We start from the raw sequence: 23,082 nt of genomic DNA, 5'->3' as shown, positions 1-23,082 counted from the left end.
CCACAGAAACAGAATTGGTAAGTAGCATATTCTGAATGCCTACTATCTGCTGGGCACATCCTAGGTACTTTATATGTACCAGCTCCCTTAGTCCTCAGCATTGCCTTTGGAGGTAGGGATACCACCAGGGCTTCCTAAATGGCACTAGTGGTAAAGAACCAGCCTACCAATGCAGGAGACACAAGAGACCTGGGTTCAATCCCTGGGTCTGGAAGATCCCCTGGAGAAGGGAACGGCAACCCATTCCAGTAATCTTGCCTGGAGAATCTCATGGACAGAGAAGCCCGGCTGGCTACAGTCCATAGGGTTGCAAAGAGTCGGACACAACGGAAGCAACTTAGCACCCACACATATTACCACTACCATTTCCATTTTACGGATGAGAAAACTTAGACTGAAGGATTCATTTACCAGATAAAATACAGGATGCCAGGTAAATTTCAAATGCAGATAAACAATGAATAATTTTTTTAGAATAACCATGTCCCAAATACTGTATGCCTATTTGTTGTTTATCTGCAATTGATTTAACTGGGTATCCTCTAGTGTTATTTGCTAAATCTGGCAACTGGGCAGGGAGGGTAAGTAACTAGCAAGGTCCCAGAAGGAGAATGTGGTAAAGGCAATTTAACTTTAGTGATTACAACCTTTGTAAAGCCACACTGCCTCTCAGTGCCAGGTTGGAACTAGGGGGGACTTGGGTGTCAAGGAATCAGCTCCAGGCAGGTGACAGGCTCCCAGCTAACAGTGAAAGCAAGTTTGCCAGGAGCAGGTTCGTGGGGGACAGGCTGCTTTCCCAGTAGTTGACTTGGCAACACAACCAGGTATTTGGGTCAGGAGACAGGAATGCGTTGTAGCTGGGGCTCTGCAGAAGACGGCCCTTGTTTCCTGTTCTGTTCTGCAGTTACCAGCTGGCTCTCCTTGGGCAAAGCTGCAAAACGCCTCAAAGTTGCAGGGTTCTCACCTGGACTCTCAGGTGTGTCTATTTTCCCTCATCTATTTTTGCATCTCTGTCTCTCAATCTGTGAGCTCCTTGTGGGTAGCGACTGGGCTTATCATGTAGGAGACTATGAGCAGCATACAGTAGGGGCTCAAGAAATGCTTGAATTTTATAAGCTGGCCAACCCTGGAAGGAACTCTGGAAAAAGCTAGCAGGAGTGTGAGAGTATGGAGAATCCTCATCTGTTGTCCTATATCGAACGTTTTAACAATTTGTGAAAACAACTTGTTTGGTTTTAAAATCAAAATTTTCAAAGTATCCATTTCTTTCCTGCTTCTCAAATCATTTTCTATCACCTCAGGCCCCTCCTGTGGTGTTGGAGAAGACTCTTGAGAGACCCTTGGACTGCAAGGAGATTGACTGGATATTAAACCAGGCAATCCTAAACGATGCTAGGAAAGATTGAAGGCAGGAGGAAAAGGGGACGACAGAGGATGAGATGGTTGGATGGCATCACCAACTCAATGGACATGAGTTTGAGCAAGCTCCAGAGATGGTGAAGGACAGGGCAGCCTGGCGTGCTGCAATCCACAGGGTAGCAAAGAGTTGGACATGACTGAGCAACTGAACTAACAGCAGGCCCTCATTAGGAAAAAAAGTTGGTGAGAACTGACATTGTCAGCAACCACCCTTGAAAAAGCTCTTCTAGAATTTGTTCTCAATGCATGTTTCTGAAGCCTGGGGGAGGGCTCAGGCAGCTGATAAAGCTATTTTTGGTCATTATCACATTTCCCTTTGGTCATCACTGCTCTGAGGGTCTCACATCGTGACTTTGCTCACGCAGGAGGCTTACCCTGACAAGCTGTCAGCAAATCATCAGACATTCTGTTCTTTCAAAGGCAGATAACGAACTTCCTGGCCAGCAAGAGGCCAGGGACCTCCCTGTAACTTTATCTCCCAAGGAACTCCAGAGGTGGCCACTTGTGTCACCGTCTTTGTTTCAAAGCCTGCTGCACAGTGCTAGACAGAGACTATGTCCTGGTTTGTAAAAATGGTGAATATTCTACTGACAGCTCTAGCTGGAATTGTCTGCCTGGGAAACTGATATGAAACTAGCTTCCTTGTGTGAACTCAGGGTGAATTTGTCACTCAAAGCCAAGAAGGACATGCCTCACAGAGTGTTTTCAAATCCACGTAGTCCATTATTTGCAACCCAGGCAGTGAATGGCAGGAAATGTACAAGAGGAAAGGATAAGAAGTCTGAAGATGCAGTGACACGATACAAAAAATAAACGTGCCTAATTTAATGACATTGACTTCACAAAGCATCAAGGCCACTTCTATATGAAATAATCAGATTGAAACAATTGAGTTTCTGTGTAACCCTACACCCACATTGTTTTTCTGATGCTCTTGAGATTTTGCACAAATCTGCTAAAGTTCAGGGTAGGATAAAAAAGAACTGAGATGTTCAAATTGAAACATTCATTTCCTCTGAAATAGAATATTGGTTGTTCAAATGTGATTAAGTTTCAAGGTTAAAAATGTTTTTGTGCTTATGAGAAGAGACTCCCATACACAGTTCTGATAAGGCTGTACAAGTTTTAACGAGGGACAAGCAAGGTAAACCTGAGTAGAAACATCTTCCTTACATCTGCTGCTGCTGCTAAGTTGCATCAGTCGTGTCCGACTCTGTGTGACCCCAGAGACGGCAGCCCACCAGGATCCTCTGTCCCTGGGATTCTCCCAGTAAGAATACTTGATTGGGTTGCCATTTCCTTCTCCAGGATGACATATATTTTCCCCCAGGGGAGAATTCCTGCCTTATTCCTAATTTTAGAAGATGAGTCAGTTTTTTCTTTGTGCTTTTCTGTGTTTTCTAAGTTTTCAGAGCTGATCATCGAATTATCTAATTTTGAATAGGGCACTACGAAAATAATTTTAAAAGTAACCCAGAGGTGTTGACTGTGAATGTCTTTGTCAGTGGCATTGAGAAGGAAGTGGATTCTGCCCTTGCCTTGGAAAGAAGCCTGTTCCAGGGCTTCTACTTCCTCAAAAAGAAGGATGGACATATGTCAGTGGCTCTGAAATGGCCTTATCCTTTCAGTAATGTAAAGCAGTAACCAAGAACTCACTTGTCATCACTGCAAAATGGGGGAGGTGAAACACACAGCCAAGTAGAGCATTTCTCTCTTTCCTGAGCCAAAGGAAGGAAGTCTTTTGAGACGTCTGGTATGTTTGGAAGATGAAGATAAATGGGAGTGCCCTTCTGCCCCAACGAGAGAATGGCAGAAAAATGTCCTGACCTTGGTTTCCACATTTGGTTTCCTTGGCCTTGAGACCTATCACAAGGAAAGGCCTGAACATTCAAGGAAATCTGTGACTCCTTCGATTGCAGGTGCAAGTATTGCCACAATTTTGGTATAGCCACTGTGATGCATGAAATCCACCAGAGATTTTGAACCCTGTTGGCTGTTTTATGAATGACCAACTGTTTAAAAGGAGCTCAGAGAAAGGGAGTCATTTTATCTGCCTTTCATGATCAGAGGTCGTTTGACTCTGGTTCTCTCATTCATTCATTCATAAAATGTTTACACAGAGCTTTCTTTGTGTCATAGACTCTACTAAGTACTTTCGCCTATATTGATGTTTTAAAATCCCTCCTAGAGTTTTGTAAGGTAGGACTCTCTACCCTCATTTGATAGCTAAGGAGACTGTTGGAGAAGCAGCAAATCATTTGCCCAAATTAGTGATGAGGGGAATAGGTTCAAACCTCAAATGTCTGGTAGCTGGCTCTGGGTTCTTTTGCTCTCTGGGCTGTGGTCTGTTATTCACTAGACTGGATATGCTCACTTTCACTATTGCATCTTAGACAAAGCCTTTTCTTGTCTACTGTGTGTCTAATTAACTTAAGATCACATTAGTTTCTGTGGATTAGAAAGAGAAAAGCAAATAAAAAATTCAGTTTTATCAGGATGATTCTGTGAACTGGATGTGAACATGACCCTATTTGATGCTTAAAAGAAAGTTCACGACATCTGGATGTCTGGGTTAATTGCTTCATTCTGATGTGACCAACTCTTAGAACACAAAAGTGCCAACATGTTAAGGTGAAACAAAGCAGAATGGTTAACAGAGAAGGGCCAGGGTACCCTAAACCCCAAACCTTGACCTTCCCAGGGTAAGGAGCGTGATCCAGACATTCACTGGGAGGGCTGAAGGGACCTACCAAACAGAAGAAAAATTAGAATGCTCAACACCACTAATTATCAGGAAAATGCACATCAATACCACAATGACATGTCACCTCACACCTGCCACTATGGTTATCATCAAAAAGAACACAGCCAACAATTGTTGGAAGAATGTGGAGAAAAGGGAATCTTTGTACACTGTTGGTGGGAATGTAAATTGGTGTAGCCACTGTGGAAAACATATTGGAAGGTCCTCAAAAAACTAAATTTAAAATTACCATAGTGAAGTAGCTTAGTAGTGTCCGACTCTTTGCAACCCCATGGACTGTAACTCGCCAGGCTCCTCTGTCCATGGGATTCTCCAGGCAAGAATACTGAAGTGGGTTGCCATTTCCTTCTCCAGGGGGGATCTTGCTGACCCAGGGATTGAACTCGGGTCTCCCACATTGCAGGTAGATTCTTTACTGTCTGAGCCACTGGGGAACTACCATATGATCCAACAATTCCATTCCTGGGTATATATTTGAAAGAGATATGCACCCCAATATTCATATCAGCATTATTTACAATTGCCAAGATAATATATTAAAGCAACCCAAGATTCCATCAACTGATGAGTGGATAAAGAAGATGTGGTATATATAATGGAATATGACTCAGTCATAAAAAAAGAATGAAATTTTGCCATTTGCAACAACAAGGATGAACTTGGAGGATATTATGCTAAGTGAAATAAGTCAGAGAAAGAGAAATATTGTTATGATGTTGCTTATATATGGGGTCTAAAAATATAACAAACTAGTCAGTACAAGCAACCTCAAAGATATAGAGAATGAACTAGTGGTTACCTGTGGGAGAGAAGGAAGGGAGGGGGCAAGTATTGAGGTAGGAGATCAAGAGGTACAAACTATTTGGTAGGAAATAAGCTACAAGGATATGCTGTACAAAACAGGGAATATAGACAGTATTTTATAAGTGGAGTGTAAACTTTAAAAATTGTGAATCACTGTATTGTATACCTGTAACTTACATAATATTGTACAACAATTACAATTAATAAAACCATGGGAACAAATTAAAAACACTTGTAGAAAAAAAGAGAAATTAGAAACACACTGGGAACTCCTTTTTTTTTTTTTTTTATAAGACAAATTCTGCTCCAGGCAGTGCGACAGAGTAGAAAGAGAGCAGACTTTGGTGACAGGCAGCCCTGAACTTGAATGTGCTTCGTTTACTGACCCCAACGAGACAGGCAAGAGATAATCTTTAAATTGTACTTCTCACAGGCAGGATGGGGATAAGAAAGTATAACTTAAAGATTTATTTTAAGAATTAAATCAGATTATATAGGCCAACTGCTTCTCTAGTACCTAATGTCAACAGTATTGAGTAAATTGAAATTATTGTTCATTTAATCACTAGTTAAAAAAACAGGCAATGTTATGCATATAATATGGGCTCAACTATTTACAAGCAATATGGGGGGGAAAAAAGGAACAAGGAAATAAGCCAAAGTATTTATAGTTTTCTATGTGTGATAGAATATAAGTCACTACTTTTTCCTCTTTCTTTATACCTTTCTAAATTTTACAAGCTATGTACAATTTGCTCATGTTATTTTAATGAGAAAAAAAAACAAAGCAAAAGAGAACTAGTCTCTCCCTGTAAGTAGATCCTTAGGATGTTTTCATTACATCTTAGAAGATGGAAAACGAATGGTAAATTCATGAATAAAAATGCCTGATTTTTACTACCCCTCCCTCTCCGAGAGAGATCTCATGTAATTAGCATGTTGTTATCAGGGACTTAGTCACTGCTTGAGTGTCAACATCTTTAATCAAGATAGAAGTTCAGTTTCAGCTGAGAAACATTATGTTTGACCACAAGAGTTCAAACTATACCACTGACTCACGTTTGGCCAGTGGTTTTTCTTACAATGGAACCTGGTCATTACAGAGTTTGCTACTGGATCCTACGACAAGTTTTTAGAAGAGTTAATGATTATTTTGGTTGCTAAATAGCAACCAAAATTTGATACTGTAATCAAATGTTTTCTTAAAGAAAACTGTATTGGGATCATACTAGTTCAGCATTCTTATTCCCTTTCTATGGCCAGTAAAGTCTTTTATAAAAATGAATATCCTTTCAGTTGCCCCCTTTTCTGACTTGTAAAGGAATTGTCTTAAAGAGAGATCCCTAAAGAGAGAAAAGCAGATATCAATATAAAAGCTGACAGGGCTGAAAAGGTTTTCCATATATGGATGGAAAAGGAACTTTCTAGAAAAAGATGCTAACATTCTCTTTTATCAAGCTTCCTTCCTCTTGATTTCCTGTACAATGAGACACTGAGAAGCAAATATCAAAGAAATATGTCAGGCCACTTACCCATGCAGTCTGGGCCCCAGTGGCCTGGACAGCACTGAGGCTGGAGATAATTCTTCCTACAGATGTGGCGGCATCCAGGGAGAGACAGGGAGTACGCTCTGACCTCAAAGGTGTACCTTGAAGGGAAAAAGTGGATATTACATGATTACAGCAACTCAGTGAACTCTGGGCAGTGAGATTGCCATAGGTTTTTATTCAGGTCTTTACACTTGCCTATATTTTAAAATATGTAGACTGAACACATTTTGCTTCCTAGGTAAAATAAAGCTTAATCATGATTCATCTTTAATGTAAGAGATGGATGAAAAAAATCAGGAAAGGATGAAATAAGGATGAAATATCTAAAATGTTAGAAATAAAGTTAATAGATGAAAGAAATGATATTAGGTTCTAGGCATATGTTAGATGTAGACTTCAGACTTGTCTCTGAGTGCCCTAGCAGTCAGTGAAAGAAGGGAAAGTTCAAGCGTTACGTGATGCATAGTATCTGTGGTTTTAAAATAAACTGACCATTTAGGACTTGTAAATTTTTTGCAGATGCTATAGATGGAAAATTTCTGTGAGAGGTATTCTAAGGTAGGGAGCAATATTTGCCATGGTTTCCTTGAGAGAGAATCATGAGTTCCTTAGAACCGTTTTTGTACCAGCTGAGGAACAGATATTCTACGGAGGTTAAGCACTTGTCTGTTTACAGAGATCTTCGCATGGATGGCTTATTCCAGGACATAACTGCAGTGTATCTAGAGCATTCTTCCATGACTCTCATTTCTTTTCATTGGGCCATTAAGAATATTGTGATGCTGAGTTCAAGGTTGTATCCCTAAACCAGTCCCTGGAACATTGTTAATTCACTGCAGAGCTACTGGCTTTGTGTTGGAGATAGAGTTGATTATTTCTTTGAAAGGCTGAACATACTAGCATGGACGTTTCTTCATAAAGAAGGGGAAAGAAAGAGCCCAAAAGGAAATGAAATTTCCCTTCAAGAAGCAGGCATGGCATAGAAAACAAACTTATGGTTACCAAAGGGGAAAGTGGGGGAGGGGGGTAAATTAGGAGGGATTAACAGATACACACTACTATATATAAAAGAGATAAACAACAAGGACCTACTGTATAGCACAGGGAACTATATTCGGTATCTTGTCATAAACTATAAAGAAGAAGAACACATGTATATAACTGAATCACTTTGCTGTCTACATGAAACTAACATTGTAGATCAGCTATATTTCAATTAAAATTTTATATTAAAAAAACAGCCTTGGATTTGTTTCAGCATAAATGAGTGACATGCCAAAGTCCCCAATTCTAAAACAGACGGCATGAGTGAATCATAGTCTTTGTGTTTGTGGGAAGGGGAAGAAGTGGGCAGGACACATAACCAAGTGCCCACTTTGGTCGTGAAGAGTACAGTATAAAGAATGTCCTAAGTCCCCCTTTAATTTTAACTTTGAGCCCCAAATCTTTCTGACATACTTTCTCAGAGAATCTGAGTGTGTGCCCACTTTAGTAACAGAGTGGTCAACTGCGGCATATCCTTGCTAATACCAGGCCAGTTAATGCTGGGAAACTTCTATTAAAAACGATGACTTGGGGTTTTAGAATATAGTACGGTTAACTGCATTAGGGCTTCCTAGGTGGCACTAGCAGTAAAGAGCCCACCTGCCAGCGCAAAAGACTTAAGAGATTTGGGTTTGATCGCTGGGTTGGGAAGATCCCTGAAGGAGGGCATGACAACCCACTCCAGTATCCTTGCCTGGAGAATCGCATGGACAGAGGAGCCTGGTGGGCTACAGTCCATGGGCTCACAAAGAGTCGGACATGACTAAAGTGACTTAGCATGTAATGATGCACAGCTGCATTAAGCAAATGTGAATTTAAAATAGTGTAATATAACAGAGTTAATTGTTTCATTTTATACAAAATTTTTCCAGTCCCTCACCCCTGAATTAAAAGCAAACTCATTGAATAGTCTAATTTTTAAATTAGGAGACTGAGTAAATTAAAACTTGTGTTTGCATTTGAGCTGCCTGGCTACATTCATGAGCTGGTGGGCAGAAATGCTCGTCATCCTTTGCAAGGATTAAACTGGAATTATTAGAGTTTTGAGGTCAAAAAGAGGTCTTCAAGAATGCAACACTCACCTAAAATCCAACAAATCTGTCTCCCTTCTCTGAGTTCTATAGTATCTATAGGGTGCACAGCTGGTTAGTAAGATGACTATCGGACCCAAAGCTTTTTTAAATTGTATTTTTAACAATTAATTTTTATTGGAGTATAGTTGTTTTACAATGTTGTATTAGTTTCAAAGGAAGACCCAAGGCTTTTCACATGCTCTGATTAGAACCTTTTCCAGAGGAAACAAACGCCAGATTTTCAAAATAAGGAAGGGCAAGATGAGGGGAGAACATTTCTGTGCAATGCAATGTAGTCAATTTTGTATGAAAATGTGAATCGTAATATAATTTTTAGACTCACAGTCATAGCTGTGAGTTACTGAAGTTTGGGCTCAGTGTAACCTTAGAGCAAGAAAAAATCATGGAAATGCTTTGTAGTTTTAAGTCAGGAAGTTTCAATTTGGATTCACAATCCCTTAACTTCCAAGACTCCCGCACATGTATACATTATCTCTTGATGAGTACCTGCAATCTCGGGTCCCCGCAGTGCCGTTGGTAATCTTGGTGTAACCATCTGGGCACTTCATCCCAAAGTTGACTGAGCAGGACTGGCACTCAGTTCTAATTGTAAGGAGAGACTTCTTATCACATCTTTTCCCCTGTGAAAACATAAAAAAGAAAAAAAAAATCAAATCCCACTAGCAGAGCCTGGATTGGCCAATCTCCTTTATTAGCTTCATGTAAACAAAATGATAGGGATGGCAATGAGGTTGATTGGTGATGACTGGCCAGTCTTTCCATCATATCTGAAAGGAGTGTTGGGATCAACAGGGATCAGTGTCTGCCAGGGGAAACTGCTGCTAGTACCATGCCTTTGCCATCACGGATCTCAAGTCTGGAGTCTGGCAAAATAGGGCAATGTCACTATTTACACATATTCAAATGGGAAACTGAAAGTATACTGCAGGGTACACTTTTTAAATGGGAAATTGTAAGCGGGTTCTTCAAGGTCAATTGTTCATCCATCAACAGGTCTCAAGAATATTCTTTCAGCATCGATTCCATAGGAATAATGTGGTATAGGTGCCAAATGAAGCATATAGTTCCTGCTCCAAAGACGTTTACAATCTCTTGTTACAATCCAGCTAGGATGTGGGCTCCATGAGGGTGGCGATCTATCTTGTCCTCTGCTGTACTCTGAACACGTGGACCAGTGTCTAGCACATAGTAGAGTTTAGTAATGACTTGCTGATTGAATGAATGACTTGTGGGAAATCACAAAGACACACCATAAATAGTCACTTGGCAACAGCAGGTGGCAGAGAATTCACTGCTAAAGTGAACGATGCAGACACACTTTGGCCTTGTCTTCAGGGTCCCTCATCCATGATTCTGGTGCTGATCTCCCATGGATTTCCCCCCCTTTCTCCAGTTTCCTTCATCTCCCCATCATGCTTAAGCAGCAGTTTTGTATAATGAAAAAAGATTGAACTTGGGACTCAAAAGACCTAAGATTGGAATCAAGCTCTGTATCTTGCTAAATATACAGTCTCAAATGAATTCCTTATTCTTTGCCATCATCTGTAAAGGGGGGGATATTGATAACCACTCTGCAGGTTATTGAGACCTCTGAGTGGTGTAACAAATACAAATCACCTGGCCCAGTATCTGGAATGTCACTGGCCATAAATGTCCGTTACTGTGATGCTTGTTTTTTTTGGCTACATCATACAGCATTCAATGATATTAGTTCTCTGATCAGGGTCTGAACACATGCCTCCTGCATTGGAGGCTTCTCAGGTAGCACAGCTCAGTGGTAAAGAATACACCTGACAATACAGGAGACATGGGTTCAATCCCTAGATCAGGAAGATCCCCTGCAACCCACTTCAGTGTTCTTGCCTGGAAAATTCCATGGACAGAGGAATCTTGCAGGCTACAATCCATGGGGTCACAAAGAGTCAGACATGACAGAGCAGGCACATCTGCACACAAATGCAGTCTTAACCACTGGACCACCAGGGAAGTCCTGCTGCATCTCTGTTCTTACCTCTGTGTTTGGCCTGTTGCCTCTACTAATCAGAGTGTTCTTTCCTCTTCCCTTGGTGACCCAAACCTTGTCTCCTTTATACCCTGTGTAATACCACCATGTCCACAAAACCACATTCATCTTTCTTCTCTCAACTGTTCCTCTCCCTGTGGCTGGTCAGTGAAGAACGTTTTGTGGTCTCTCCATTAGAAAGACCCTTGCAGGAGAGGACCAGTTTCTCCTATTTTTTTGTCATCCCCTAGGTCTGGCACTAGGTTAGGGGTGGTGGGAACATCATACCTACTTCTAAATTCACTGAAATATGTGAGGGCTGCATAAGAAGAAAGCTTACATTTACAGGGAAATTTATGGTTATGCAAGCTTCCAAAGGTATCATCTTATTTGATCTCGACCACCGTAGAGATAAGTAGAGGAGGTATCACTATTCTCACTTTAGTGGGGAGAAAACTGGGGTGGGGGAGGTTCAGTGACTCGGCCAAGGTCACACTGACAGTGATTTTGATTCCTTGATCAGCCATTGCTCTTCCCTACACACTATAGTGGCATATAGAAAACAAACATCTGTTTTTACTGGCAGGTTTCATTTGGTGATCGTTATGAACCAAAATAGCACTGGAATGTTCTTTGTGGACTAATAAAAGCCACTCTTAGATATTGCTTGAATTCTTTCCCTTTAATGGTTAGTGCACATCTACATTTTTTAAACAGGATTTTCTTTACATTAGGGTTTACCATTTATATAAGTATATGGGGTGACATTACTTTGTCTTTTCTATCTTAGCAAGCCAGAATTAATACTGTCTTTTCAAGAAATCCCTTGACCTTCAAATGATTCTTTTCAAGTGGAAAGGCTCATTATCTCTCTCATATGGTCTCATCTGAAGAGTAAACTCAGCTGTTGTTTGTGGAGCAATGTCAAGGGATTAACTGAAGCTTAGAGGGACTAAGTAGCACACTCAGGGTTCAACAGCTAGTAAGCCATGGAGCATAGAGAATGAAAAAGGAGTGAAAGTGTTAGTCACTCAGTCGTATCTCTTTGTAACCTCATGGACTGTAGTCCACCAGGTTCTTCCGTCCGTGAAATTCTCCAGGCAAGAAAACTGGAGTTGGTTGCCATGCCCTTCTCCAGGGGATCTTCCTGATCCAGGGATTGAACCTGGGTCTCTTGCATTGCAAGCAGATTCTTTACCATCTGAACCACTACAGAACTCCAGTCACTTGTCCTCAAATAGCTGTTAGTTCAATCTTGATTTAACAAGAAAGCCCCAGTTCAATCTTGCCCCTATCTAACCTCAGAGTTGGAGCACTTAACCCACATGCCATCTTCCAACATTTTAGTGAAAAACATCAGAATATAGTCAACTGGAGTAAAACTGGTGTTGATAAAGTTTGCCTGACACAGGGAGGAACAATGGGGGTTTTGGGATTAGCAGAGGCAAACTATTATCTGTGGGATGGTAAGCAACAAGGTCCTACTGTATAACACAGTGAACTATACAATATCCCATGACAAACCATAACGAAAAAATATGAAAAAAATAGATATGTATAGCTGAGCCATTTTGCTGTACAGAAGAAATTAACACAACATGGGAAGTCAGTTATACTTCAGTAAAATTGAAAAAAAATTGCCTGTCACAAAACGGACTCACATACATAGAGAACAGAATTGTAGTTGCTAAGGGGGTGGGGGGATATGGGAGGGGTATATTGGGAGTTTGGGATCAGCAGATGTAAACTAGTATAAAGAGAATGGATAAACTACAATGTCTTATTGCATGGTACAGGATATACTTAATATCCTGTGATAAACCATCATGGAAAAGAATATGAAAAAAGACTGTGTACATATATATATATGTGTATGTGTGTGTGTGTATATATATATATGTAAAAAAATTGACTGGCATGGATGCAGAGTCACGTTTATGTTTTATTATTCATAAAGCAGAAATCCTAACTTGTGAAATGCATTTTAAATAAATCACTTAGATCATCTCTCACATACAATCCTATTATTTTTTTTGGCTGCACAGCTTGTGTTATCTTAAGTTTCCTGACCAGGAATCAAACCAATGGCCCCTGCAGTAGAGTGCTAATCTCTGGACTACCGGGGAGGTCCCTCACATACCCTCCTCTAGCCTAGACTTGCTGCAGAGCTGGTTCTGAACCTGCTCTATGAGACAACTCATGTGAATCTGCTGGACAGGCAGGCGTGCTGGTGTCCTTCACCAGGCCATTGATTCCACTACCCTGGGTCCTTTGACTACAACTCATGGTAGGTAGATGGATGGATTCCTGGCATTTTGGTGATCTTGTGTTTCTTAATCAGTTATGACCTGACCTGGAATTTCCCAGAGCTCCTCTCTACTCATTTCTCTACAGTCATTGTTATTTTCGACATTCAGAATGATGCAATGGGAGGGATTCATTAAAACAAACAGAAAAGACAGCAAAATCCACAATGGAGAGAGGAATGTTAGGGCTAAAATCAGAGATCCCAGTGATTGTATTTTAGCACAGAATAGAATCAACTGGGTTAGTACCCCTTCAGACAGATGGATCCTTGTTAGCATCCTATTCTCCATAAGCTTTCAATTTTGTGAAGCCCAGAGAGTATGCTTTACTCATGACCACGTAGGAAAGCAAAAGGTTGTAAATACAATCGTGAAGGTAAACAAATTTTTAAAAAAACATAAGTTTCATCTTACCTGTTCTGCAGTTTTGGACAGGGAGCAGAGATTTTGTACCACCAATCCAAGAAAGAAAAGTGTTACACTTTGTAGCATGGTGAGAAAATATTCGCTTCTTCTCCGCGTCGGGCACCTGTCAGGACTGTGTAGCTACTTAAATTTAGTTTGATGAATGCCCAGTGAATTCTTTCTCATTTCAGTGTTTGCTTTTAAATCTTTTCCTCTCCTTTTCCTGGATTGTAACAGATGATATGCGAGACCTGCCTCTAGACAGGAAAAATGGCCAATCTAGGGGTCGTGGTGAAATCGGCCACTTTCAACTGTATACATGTCCTGGCTCAATGACAGGATATCCTGAAGGGGCCGAGGCAGAGACATGATCTGGAATTTTTGTGCCTTGTGAAACTCCCAAGAAAACGCTCCTGCCTCCCACTGCTCTGCCCATCCTCCTCTGGTCCTGCCTACTGCTGGCCTCAGGCCCTGCCAACATGAACACAACCACACCATGGAAAACTGCAAGCCTCTCTCTCCAAATGCAAAGGTCTGAGCTTGTCATCAGGCAGTATATACGGGGGTACCCATAAATGGGCACAATTCCAGGTGTGGAGGGGATGTTGCAGAAGGCTGGTCTTTGACTTGGGTGATGGTGGTGGAAAACTCTATCACAAAGAAATGTCTCTTTTAAGATGCCACTGGTTGAGTTTTTGACTCATCCTTTGGCCTCTTCCAGGTCACTTTATCAGCAAATAACTGAGTCTACAGGTCTCATCTTATGCTTCAAGGCCTAGGTCTAATGTCACCTCTTCCAGGAAGGCTTCCAGTCCTGCTCCTCTAATATTCATCCTGGAGGCCCTCCCAGCAATTTTGCACACCATGCTATGAAAGCCCAGTCATCTCCATCCACAATTCACTGTATATCTGTCTCCCGTGACCAATTATTAATTTCTTGAGGAGCAGGCCTAGCCTTTAACTTCTGTATCTCCAGCAGCATAGAGCAGAGATCTGTATTTGAAAATAAGAAAAACAACTATAGCCAACATTTGTTGAAAACTTACTATGTACTACTCACTCTGCTAGACTTCTCCATGGATTAACCCATTTAATCCTCACAATTCTTGGTGCAATGGAATTGTTCTCCTCATTTTACAGATGAGGTAACTGAGACAGAGAGGTTAGGCAACAACTTTTCCAAGGTCACACAGCAAGTAGGTGAGGCTCTAGTTTTCAAACTGGGTGACTCCAGAGTTAGTACTATTAACCACTATCCTCTACTTCCTAAAACAATACTTAATGCATAAATAGCAGGTGGTGCTCTAGTCTCATTGACATGATGGAAAGATGTCAGACCTAGCACCACAAAGGATAAAGTCTGGGCTAATCAACTCTTGAGAGTCTCTTGGAGAGCAAGGAGATCAAACTAGTCATTCCTAAAGGAAAGCAACCCTGAATATTCATTGGAAGGACTGAAGCTGAAGCCCCAATATTTTGGCCACCTGACGGGAGGAGTTGACTCATTGGAAAAGACCTTAATCCTGGGAGGGATCGAGGGCAGGAGGAGAAAGGGGCGACAGTGGATAAGATGGTTGGATAGTATTACTGACTCAGCAGATATGAGTTTTGCAAACTCTGGGAGATAATGAAGGACAGGGAAGCCTGGAATGCTGCAGTCCATGGGGTCGTAGAGAGCTGGACACGACTGAGTGACTGAAAAACAACAATCACCAAAACAGGCTTAGGATATATCTCGTGACACCGAGTTAATTGGGAGTGGGTTGCCATTTCCGTCTCCAATGCATGAAAGCGAAAAGTGAAAGTGAAGCCGCTCAGTCGTGTCCAACTCTTAGCGACCCCACGGACTGCAGCCTACCAGGCTCCTCCGTCCATGGGATTTTCCAGGCAAGAGTACTGCAGTGGGTTGCCATTGCCTTCTCTGTTAACAGAGCTATGTTACCTTAACTAGTACTTGAGCAGAAGAAGTTGAAAGCATTTTTTTCTGATTCTTTTCTCTCTGAAGAACATGGATTAGTGTCTGTGCCTAGGAATGGGTTGGATTCCTGTGTGTGGTGGGGAGAGGGAATGAACCCATATTCGCATTTCCTAAATGGTTGTGGAAGATGCTTCAGGGGGTTATGGAGAAGAATTATATTAATTTGGAACGCCCTGCCTCTGCTGTACCTTTCTTATGGATTGACCATGCTCATTAGCTCATTCAAGTTTCTGAGAAATCTTTCAATAAAACATAAGGTAATAAAACCAAACAGTTTCACTTTGCTGAAAGCAGTATTTTCTAAAAGTTGTAGATAAAGAGAGCTTTCTCTCTTTCCAAACTAACCTTAGCACCTCCAGGTCTACATTCTATTACTTTTTTTTTTTTTTTTTTAGGGAGATACTATCCTAGACTTTAGCAGGTTGAATATGCCATCTTTAAATAATTCAACATTAGGGTTTAGAAATTAGCTTGCCAGTGGCCATGGGGATTCCGCAGTCCAGGACCTGTTCACACACTTTATTAACTGCATCAGAAACATTTCTAAATACCTGGCTTTGTTTAGCAATTGAATAGTTTGATTAATATTATTTCTGTTAGGCTCATTTGATTGCTGTGAAAAAAGGTTCTTCAAGTTATTTCAAATCTCTACCACTGCCTCTCTGCAATACACATGCAATGAATAAGGCTTAAAATGGTGCCGTGTTCAACCATTCTTAATATTATTGTATTATTAAAATCTGCTGATGTCATAGATGACAGCTACACAAATCTCTACCCTTAGCCCAGCACAACTACGAGGTGGCTCTGAATTTCCTCTGTCCTGAGTTGACCCAGTTCTGCTGACCTCTGTGTGCCTCATGGGGTGGGATGTCATTTTCATTATAGTGGACCCTGTTCCTTTTTGCTGATTTGTTATAAATTGTCTCTAGCCATTCACGTTTGTTTTCAGACAAGGATTTTTAATCAACAGTACTTCACAGGCAGTTTGTTCCCTCTAGTATCCGCTACTGTGATGTTGGCAGTTATTTAAGGCCTGGGAATGGCTTTCTTCTTCTGTGCGCTCCTGCTTCCTCCTCATGTACCTCTCGACTGGCACTCACCTCCTTACCGCACCACGATCTGCCCTCAGTGGTGACAACATGAGGGGTGATCATTTCTTCGTGAGAGAGAGGGTTAATTTCCTGATTGGAATCTGGAGATTTTTCCATATTGGAAAAGGCAACAGAGGGGCGGGGACACTTCCGGGGTTACATTGTGGAGCATCCCTTATGGCTGTAGGATTCTGAACTGTTAGTGCTCCTTTCTCTGCATCATGCCTGTTATTGAGATTTTAGTCCCTGGTCACTTTGACTAAGTTTCTCTGTTAGCTCAGAGGTAAAGAATCTGTCTGCAATGCAACAGTCTTGGGTTCGATCCCTGGGTGGGGAAGATCCCCAGGAGAAGGAAATGGCAACCCACTCCAGTTTAATTGCCTGAAGACTCTCACGGACAGAGGAGCCTGCCAGACTATAGTCGATGGGGTCACAAAGAGTTGGACACGACTTAATGACTAATGGCTTCCTGGGTAGCTCAAATGGTAAAAAATCTGCCTGCAATGAGGGAGACCTGGATTTGATTCCTGAGTCGGGATGATCCCCTGGAGAAGGGCATGGCAGCCCACTCCAATATTCTTGCCTGGAGAATTCCATGGACAGAGGAGCCTGGTGGGCTCCAGTCCATGGGGTCAGAAAGAGTTGGACATGACCGAGTGACCAGCACTAGTGACTAAACCACCACCACTTCAACTAATAAAATGTTTCACATGTGCTTTGAGCAGCCTTCCAAGAAAGCAGAATCATCATTCTCACCATGACCATCACAAACACACACATAAACTTTTACACATGCCAGACACTCAATTTTTAACTCACTTGGGCTTCCCAGGTAGTGCTAGCGGTAAAGAATCCCCCTGTCAATGCAGGAGATGCCGGTTTGATCCCTCGATCAGGAAAACCCCCTGGACAAGGGCATGGCAACCCACTCCAATATTCTTGCCTGGAGATTCCCGTGGTCAGAGGAGCCTGGTGGGCTACAATTCATGGGGTCACAAAGAGTCGGACACAATAGAAGCGACTTAACACACACACATGCACATTCCCCTTTTGCAGATGAGACTGAGGCAGACAGGTTAACTCACTTGTCCAAGGTCACAAGACTATGAGTGACGGAGTGGGAGACGAATGCAGGCAGTGTGAAGCCTCAGGTAGATGCTGAGCCATCATCCACAGGTCCTGCTTTGGATCTTGAATCTTGAACAAGGTGCTTCTGGACTTTCGTGAAGCGGCCAACAGAGTTACAGCTGATGTTTCCAAAGTAGAAAAAACCTAACCATTTACTAGGAAATCAACTGTATCTTTTGCTTTGCAGGGGAATAAAAAAAGGCCAGAAATTGAGCTGTAAGGTGAGTTTTCTGGTCAAGATTTATTTTTCATTCTCTCTGCAGTTTTTGCTAGACTGAGGAAGAAAAAGAGCTCAGAACGGTGGCTACCTGTTGGTCTCTCTTGAGCAGCTATCTAGAAAATGGAAAAAGTTGCTTGACGTAGCTACAACATCTCCAAGAACTCCTAGAAATTTTCCAAATGAAAATGGTGCTTTGGGAAATAAAAATGTACAAACGGGAAAAGAAGACTACATCCGTGAAAACTTTCAGCATGAGAAATTGTTACTGAATCACGTTTGTTAGCCAAAACGCTGGTGCTGAGGTTTGCAGCAAACGAGGGTTTACTCAAAAGGGAGCCGAAGGAGGAAACCGGAGAAGAAATTCCAAATCTGCATTCCCAAAGGCAAGAGGCTGGGGTTATTTATGGGATAATGAATAACGAAGCAGGGCGGTCCAAGGCATAGGGAGCATGGGGAGACGTGATTGGACGGTGTGGTAATTGACAGTCAGCTACAGGTGTAACTAGGTTACTGGCATCTGCAAGTTCAAAAGGTCACTAGGCGGTCCCGCGCATGCCCAGTTGGCGGGTGGGTGGCCCAAACTGGTCTTAACCAGCTCAATTACAACTGGATGCCCGTGACTTCAAGTTGCTGGAAAAGAATCAGGCGGATATCTTACCCTCTAGACCGTAAGCTCCTTGGAGGACTTGTGAGTTTTGTAGCAACGTTGAAAAGGATCTTGATTACTGAAGGCAGCTTACAGGTGAAATGGGTTTAACCCACGATTTCAAAATCAGGGAGAACTCTCTGGAAACACCGCTCATCCCTACTCGACCCCTCCAAGCCTAACGTGAACGTTGACGAAATTTAAATTCTGGCCAAGGTGGAACAAGCAGAACAAACAAAACAGCCTTGCAAAATCTCAGTTTGTAATTTTAAGCAGTATTAAATGTAGTCTCCCAGGAGAAGAGAGAACTAGCTTGTGCCGTAGCTTGCGGATTTTATGCCGAGCAGGCATTTTCAGTGGAATCCAGTTTTTTTTTTATAGGAATAGCTTGCTGATGATTATCCTGGATTTTCTTCCTGTGTACTCATTGGGTAGAATTCTTGGCATCTGAAATATCTTGGCCAGAGCATAAAATCTTTGCTTCTCTCCTTCACATCTTACTCAGTGCATTTCAGTCGCTCAGTCGTGTCCGACTCTGTGACCCCATGGACTGCTGCACGCCAGTCCTCCCTGTCCATCACTAACTCCTGGAGTTTACTCAAATTCATGTCCATTGAGTCAGTGATGCTATCCAACCATCTTATCCTCTGTCATCCCCTTCTCCTACCTTCAATCGTTCCCAGCATCAGGGTCTTTTCGAATGAGTCAGTTCTTCGCATCAGGTGGCCAAACTATTAGGAGTTTCAGCTTCAGCATCAGTCCTTCCAATGAATATTCAGGACTGATCTCCTTTAGGATGGACTGGTTGGATCTCCTTGCAGTCCAAGGGACTCTCAAGAGTCTTCTCCAACACCACAGTTCAAAAGCATCAGTTCTTCAGTGCTCAGCTTTCTTTATGGTCCAACTCTCACATCCATGCAAGACTACTGGAAAAGCCATAGCTTTGGCTAGAGGGAACTTTGTTGGCAAAGTAATGTCTCAGCTTTATCTTATAGCAACATTGAAACAATTCAACAGCTATTTATATTCCAGATATAGAAATTACTAAAAAGAAACCCACAATTCTTCCTGTTTGTTTGTTTTAAAAAGTTTTTTCTTGTATCCATCTGCAGAGCAATATTGAATTCTTTTTTCTTTGCCCTTCTCCCTTCCCTGCTTTGGGTAAAAAATACCTTGCACTTTTCTAAATCAAAGGACTTAACAAGCTAAACTGAAAGTAGCCTATACTTTCATATCATATTTTTTATATAGGCAATGGAAATTTCTTTTTTAAAGTTTATTTTTATTGGAGTCTATTCTGGGCTTCCCAGGTGGCGCTAGTGGTAAAGAACCTGCCAGATAATGCAGGAAACAAGAGCTGAGAGTTCGATCTCTGGGTTGGGAAGATCCTTTGGAGACGGAAATGGCAACCCACTCTGGTGTTCTTGCCTGGAGAATCCCATGGACAGAGGAGCCTGGAGGGCAAAAGTCTGTAGGGTCTCAAAGAGTTGGACACAAGTGCTAGCTCGGAGTCTATTCTACTGTACAGCAAAGTGAATCAGCTACACATATAAATATATACCCTCTGTTTTTTATTTCCTTCCCATTTATCATATCATGTTTTGAATAACCTCTTTAAAAGGTCTTCAAGTAAAAGTCTAAATAATATTTTATTTGGCCTGGTTTATATATGTCGTTGTTCCAAATAATCCCAAATACCTTTGATTGTATAGACATATGTTGAGTCTTAACAGGATGCTTTTTCTGTTGCCACCACACTGTAAATTTTACTTAGTCTTTCTTTCGTACAGCAGACATTTGTGGAATGCCAGACACCATTCTGGGCTCTCAGGACACAGAAATGGGTAAGTCACGTTGCATTGTGCATTGTAACTTTAACCATATTTTTGCACATATTATCTTGCTTAAATTTTATTATACCCTTGTGAAATAGACTGGGAAAAAGGTGATATCTTGATTTGGTAGATGTGAAAATGGAAGCATTTGCCTGTTATGATAAACCAGCTAATAAATGGATAATCATGGTTCATCTAATTCATTCATTCAAATGCTAAACTGAATTGAGTCTTGTCTATTTGTTGTCACGTGAGACAAGGTCATGACCACCAGCAGTCCTGAAGAGCAAATATAAGGAATATGATTGAGATTCATACAACCACAGATATACTTGTGCCAGAACTGAAGTGTACCAATTCCTGGTGGTCCACTGCATGATCTACTGGTCTTGTTGTCCATGGCATAGCCTGGCATGGGAAAGTTGGATGGATTGAGGCTTCCTGTTTTATCTAAAAAGACTTAGCCATGTTCCAGGACCATGTACCACACCAGCTCTACACAGCACATGGTGGAACACACACTTGCCAGGCATGCCTCTCCCTTCATGACTTGTCTAGCCTGGAAACAATCTTCTCCTAAGAGCCATTTGATTCATTTCCTTCTAGCTTTTGTTCAAATCCACCTTCTCCAAGAGACATGTGCAGACTACTCTGCTGAAAGCTCCCACCCCAGTACTCCTGCTGCTTTTTATCCTGAGATTTTTTCCTCGCTCCCCCCCAGTTAGAATATATGCTCATTTAGGGCAGAGATTTCTGTTTGTTTACTTAACTGATAGATCTCAAATATCTTTACGGGTGCTTGATAGACAGTAAGCACTCAATACAGATGACTGACAGAACTCTTAGAAGTGAAAATTTCTTAGCTACATAAACAAGTTAGATAATTCAAGTAAAACACCACCATCACCCCCAAAACATTACTGAAACATACTCTTCCTTTTTCTTTAAATTCTCTGAGCTGCAATTCAGTTCTTTCTGCTCTTGACACCACTCAGTTCTGCTATAGCATACTTCTCTAAATGAATTACTCTAAAATTTCCCTGTTGCTTGGTGAGTTTTTTCGGCGTCTTTTTCTGTTGGATTATTATTCTAATACTTGGGAAATAAAATTCTTGTGACTTTTGTTGACCATTTTTTCTATTTCTTACAAAGTGGTTTTCATCCACAAGTCCTAGGCTCTTTCCATCTATAATGAATATAGGTTCAGAAAAGAGAGTTAGTTCAGTACATACAAGGGTCTGGCTCCAGTTATGCCCCAAATTACTGACCCTGACCTTGAGCAAGCCCTTCAACTTCGATAATAAAAGAAGAGGGTTGAATGACATGATATATAATCTGCTTCTCCACATTTACAGCATATTGTAATAAATAAATATAATTTCTTTGTGTAATATAGTAATTTGAATTTAATGTAATAATAAATAGTAAAGTAAAACATTTCTTTTCACATTTCTCACCCTAAGATCGCTCTCCCTCCAAATTTCTTTAAGCTTGAACACATTTGGTGATTGACTTGAATTCTGGGTGCATCCTAGAGGACTACAGGTAAATTACTTTCTCTCCCAAGTAATCTGAATTGGCTTAAATCCCTCAAAATTACTATCTCAAAGGAAACAAACATTCCAGGATTTTGAGAAGAGGGTGGTGGGGATATAGTTAAGCTAGGATTTATTGTCATGGTGGTATTTTGCCTAAGTGATTTCATCAGCCTACAGAGGAAAATATCAGGCTGAACCATATGAAATACTTCTAGGTCAAAAATAAACTTCACAGGGTGCACCCCACGTGTACCTGTGTAGCACTATTCATGATGCAAAAACAGTTTAAAACGTAATCTTCACAGAGAGGCACCCTCCTAGTGCATTGTCATTTCTCAGGGGCTGAATTTACAGGAAGGTTATTATTGGGAGTATAAGATACCAGGGCTCAAGTGACTGTCAGTTTGAGTTGAAGTGCTGTGTCTCCAAGTAGCACGTCCACTGGGGTCACGACATCGCTTCTCCTTTATTCTTCCCAACAGAAGGGAAGTGCTGAATGTACAGATGGATAAACGTCCCTGCCTTCACCTGGCCCTGAACACCCCTCTGGTTCCTCTGCGTTGTGCTTTGAGAGAGTAAATAAATGTGTGCAGTTGTTATGAGGAACTGACAGGGCAAAAGGTTTTCCTGCACACTCATCAGATCCTGGCCCTTGCAGGAGTCAGCTTTCCCAAGCAGGAGATGTGTCCAAACATGTGTCTCCCTGTCCTCTTGGCCCTTTCCTTTTCCTTTGTTAGGGCAAATCTTTCCAGGCAGCAAACTTTCTTTTTTTGTGATTTTGTTTTTCCTTTCTGTGGAGACCAGTCAGCAGGTCCTGCTTTAGGCAAAATTGTAAAGTAGGCAAAGTTTCTCTCTAGTTTCCCCTCTCCCTCCCTGTCACCATCTCACTCCCCCCACTTCATTCATTCCATCAACCAATGTTAACTGGATGTTGTTCTCCATTCTCAGGGTATCTTTCTGATTGGGATGTTATTTCAAGATAATATCCTAATTCTCAGTTAGAATTCATTATTTTTTTTAAAGATTTTTTGATGTGGATCATTTAAATCTTTATTGAATTTGCTACAACATTGCTTCTGTTTTATGTTATGTTTTTTTGGCCCTGAGGCATGGAGGATTTTAGTTCCCTGACCAGGGATCAAACCTTCGCACCCTGCACTGGAAGGTGAAGTGCTAAGCCCCGGACTGCCAGGGCAATCCCTAGCATTCATCATTATTAATCAGTTAGTCAGTCAGTCAGTTCAGTCACTCAGTC

General features: G+C 41.5%; 2 protein-coding genes across 6 annotated transcripts in view; one reads left to right on the top strand and one right to left on the bottom strand.

Moving 5' to 3' along the window:
* The window catches only part of STAB2 (stabilin 2), a 164,892-nt gene extending 146,649 nt beyond the window's left edge, over positions 1–18,243 (bottom strand). Inside the window, exons 1-5 of one of the 2 annotated variants that reach the window (XM_081595578.1) lie at positions 17,546–18,189; positions 17,280–17,437; positions 13,398–14,381; positions 9,162–9,295; positions 6,520–6,635 (exon numbers count right to left, since the gene is read on the bottom strand). In XM_081595578.1, coding sequence (XP_081451704.1) covers positions 6,520–6,635; positions 9,162–9,295; positions 13,398–13,475 — 328 coding nt within the window. In that variant the 5' untranslated portion in view covers positions 13,476–14,381; positions 17,280–17,437; positions 17,546–18,189. Of the gene's footprint in view, positions 1–6,519; positions 6,636–9,161; positions 9,296–13,397; positions 14,382–17,279; positions 17,438–17,545 lie in introns of both variants that reach the window. The other variant, XM_081595580.1, reaches the window with a different exon arrangement.
* Positions 18,244–18,345: 102 nt separating this feature from the next.
* The window catches only part of LOC145547027 (uncharacterized), a 390,591-nt gene continuing 385,854 nt past the window's right edge, over positions 18,346–23,082 (top strand). For 2 of the 4 annotated variants that reach the window (XR_014083472.1, XM_081595577.1), the window contains exons 1-2: positions 18,351–18,550; positions 20,245–20,298. The gene's annotated coding sequence lies outside the window, so the exon portion shown is untranslated. Of the gene's footprint in view, positions 18,551–20,244; positions 20,299–21,779; positions 21,835–23,082 lie in introns of all 4 variants that reach the window. The other 2 variants (XR_014083473.1, XR_014083475.1) reach the window with 2 other exon arrangements.

Source organism: Giraffa tippelskirchi, chromosome 4 (genome assembly GCF_054371585.1).
Source record: "Giraffa tippelskirchi isolate mGirTip1 chromosome 4, T2T-mGirTip1v1.2.pri, whole genome shotgun sequence".
Lineage (NCBI taxonomy): Eukaryota > Metazoa > Chordata > Mammalia > Artiodactyla > Giraffidae > Giraffa > Giraffa tippelskirchi.
The sequence above is the reverse complement of the archived record's forward strand: the minus strand, read 5'-3'. Positions and strand labels throughout refer to the sequence as shown.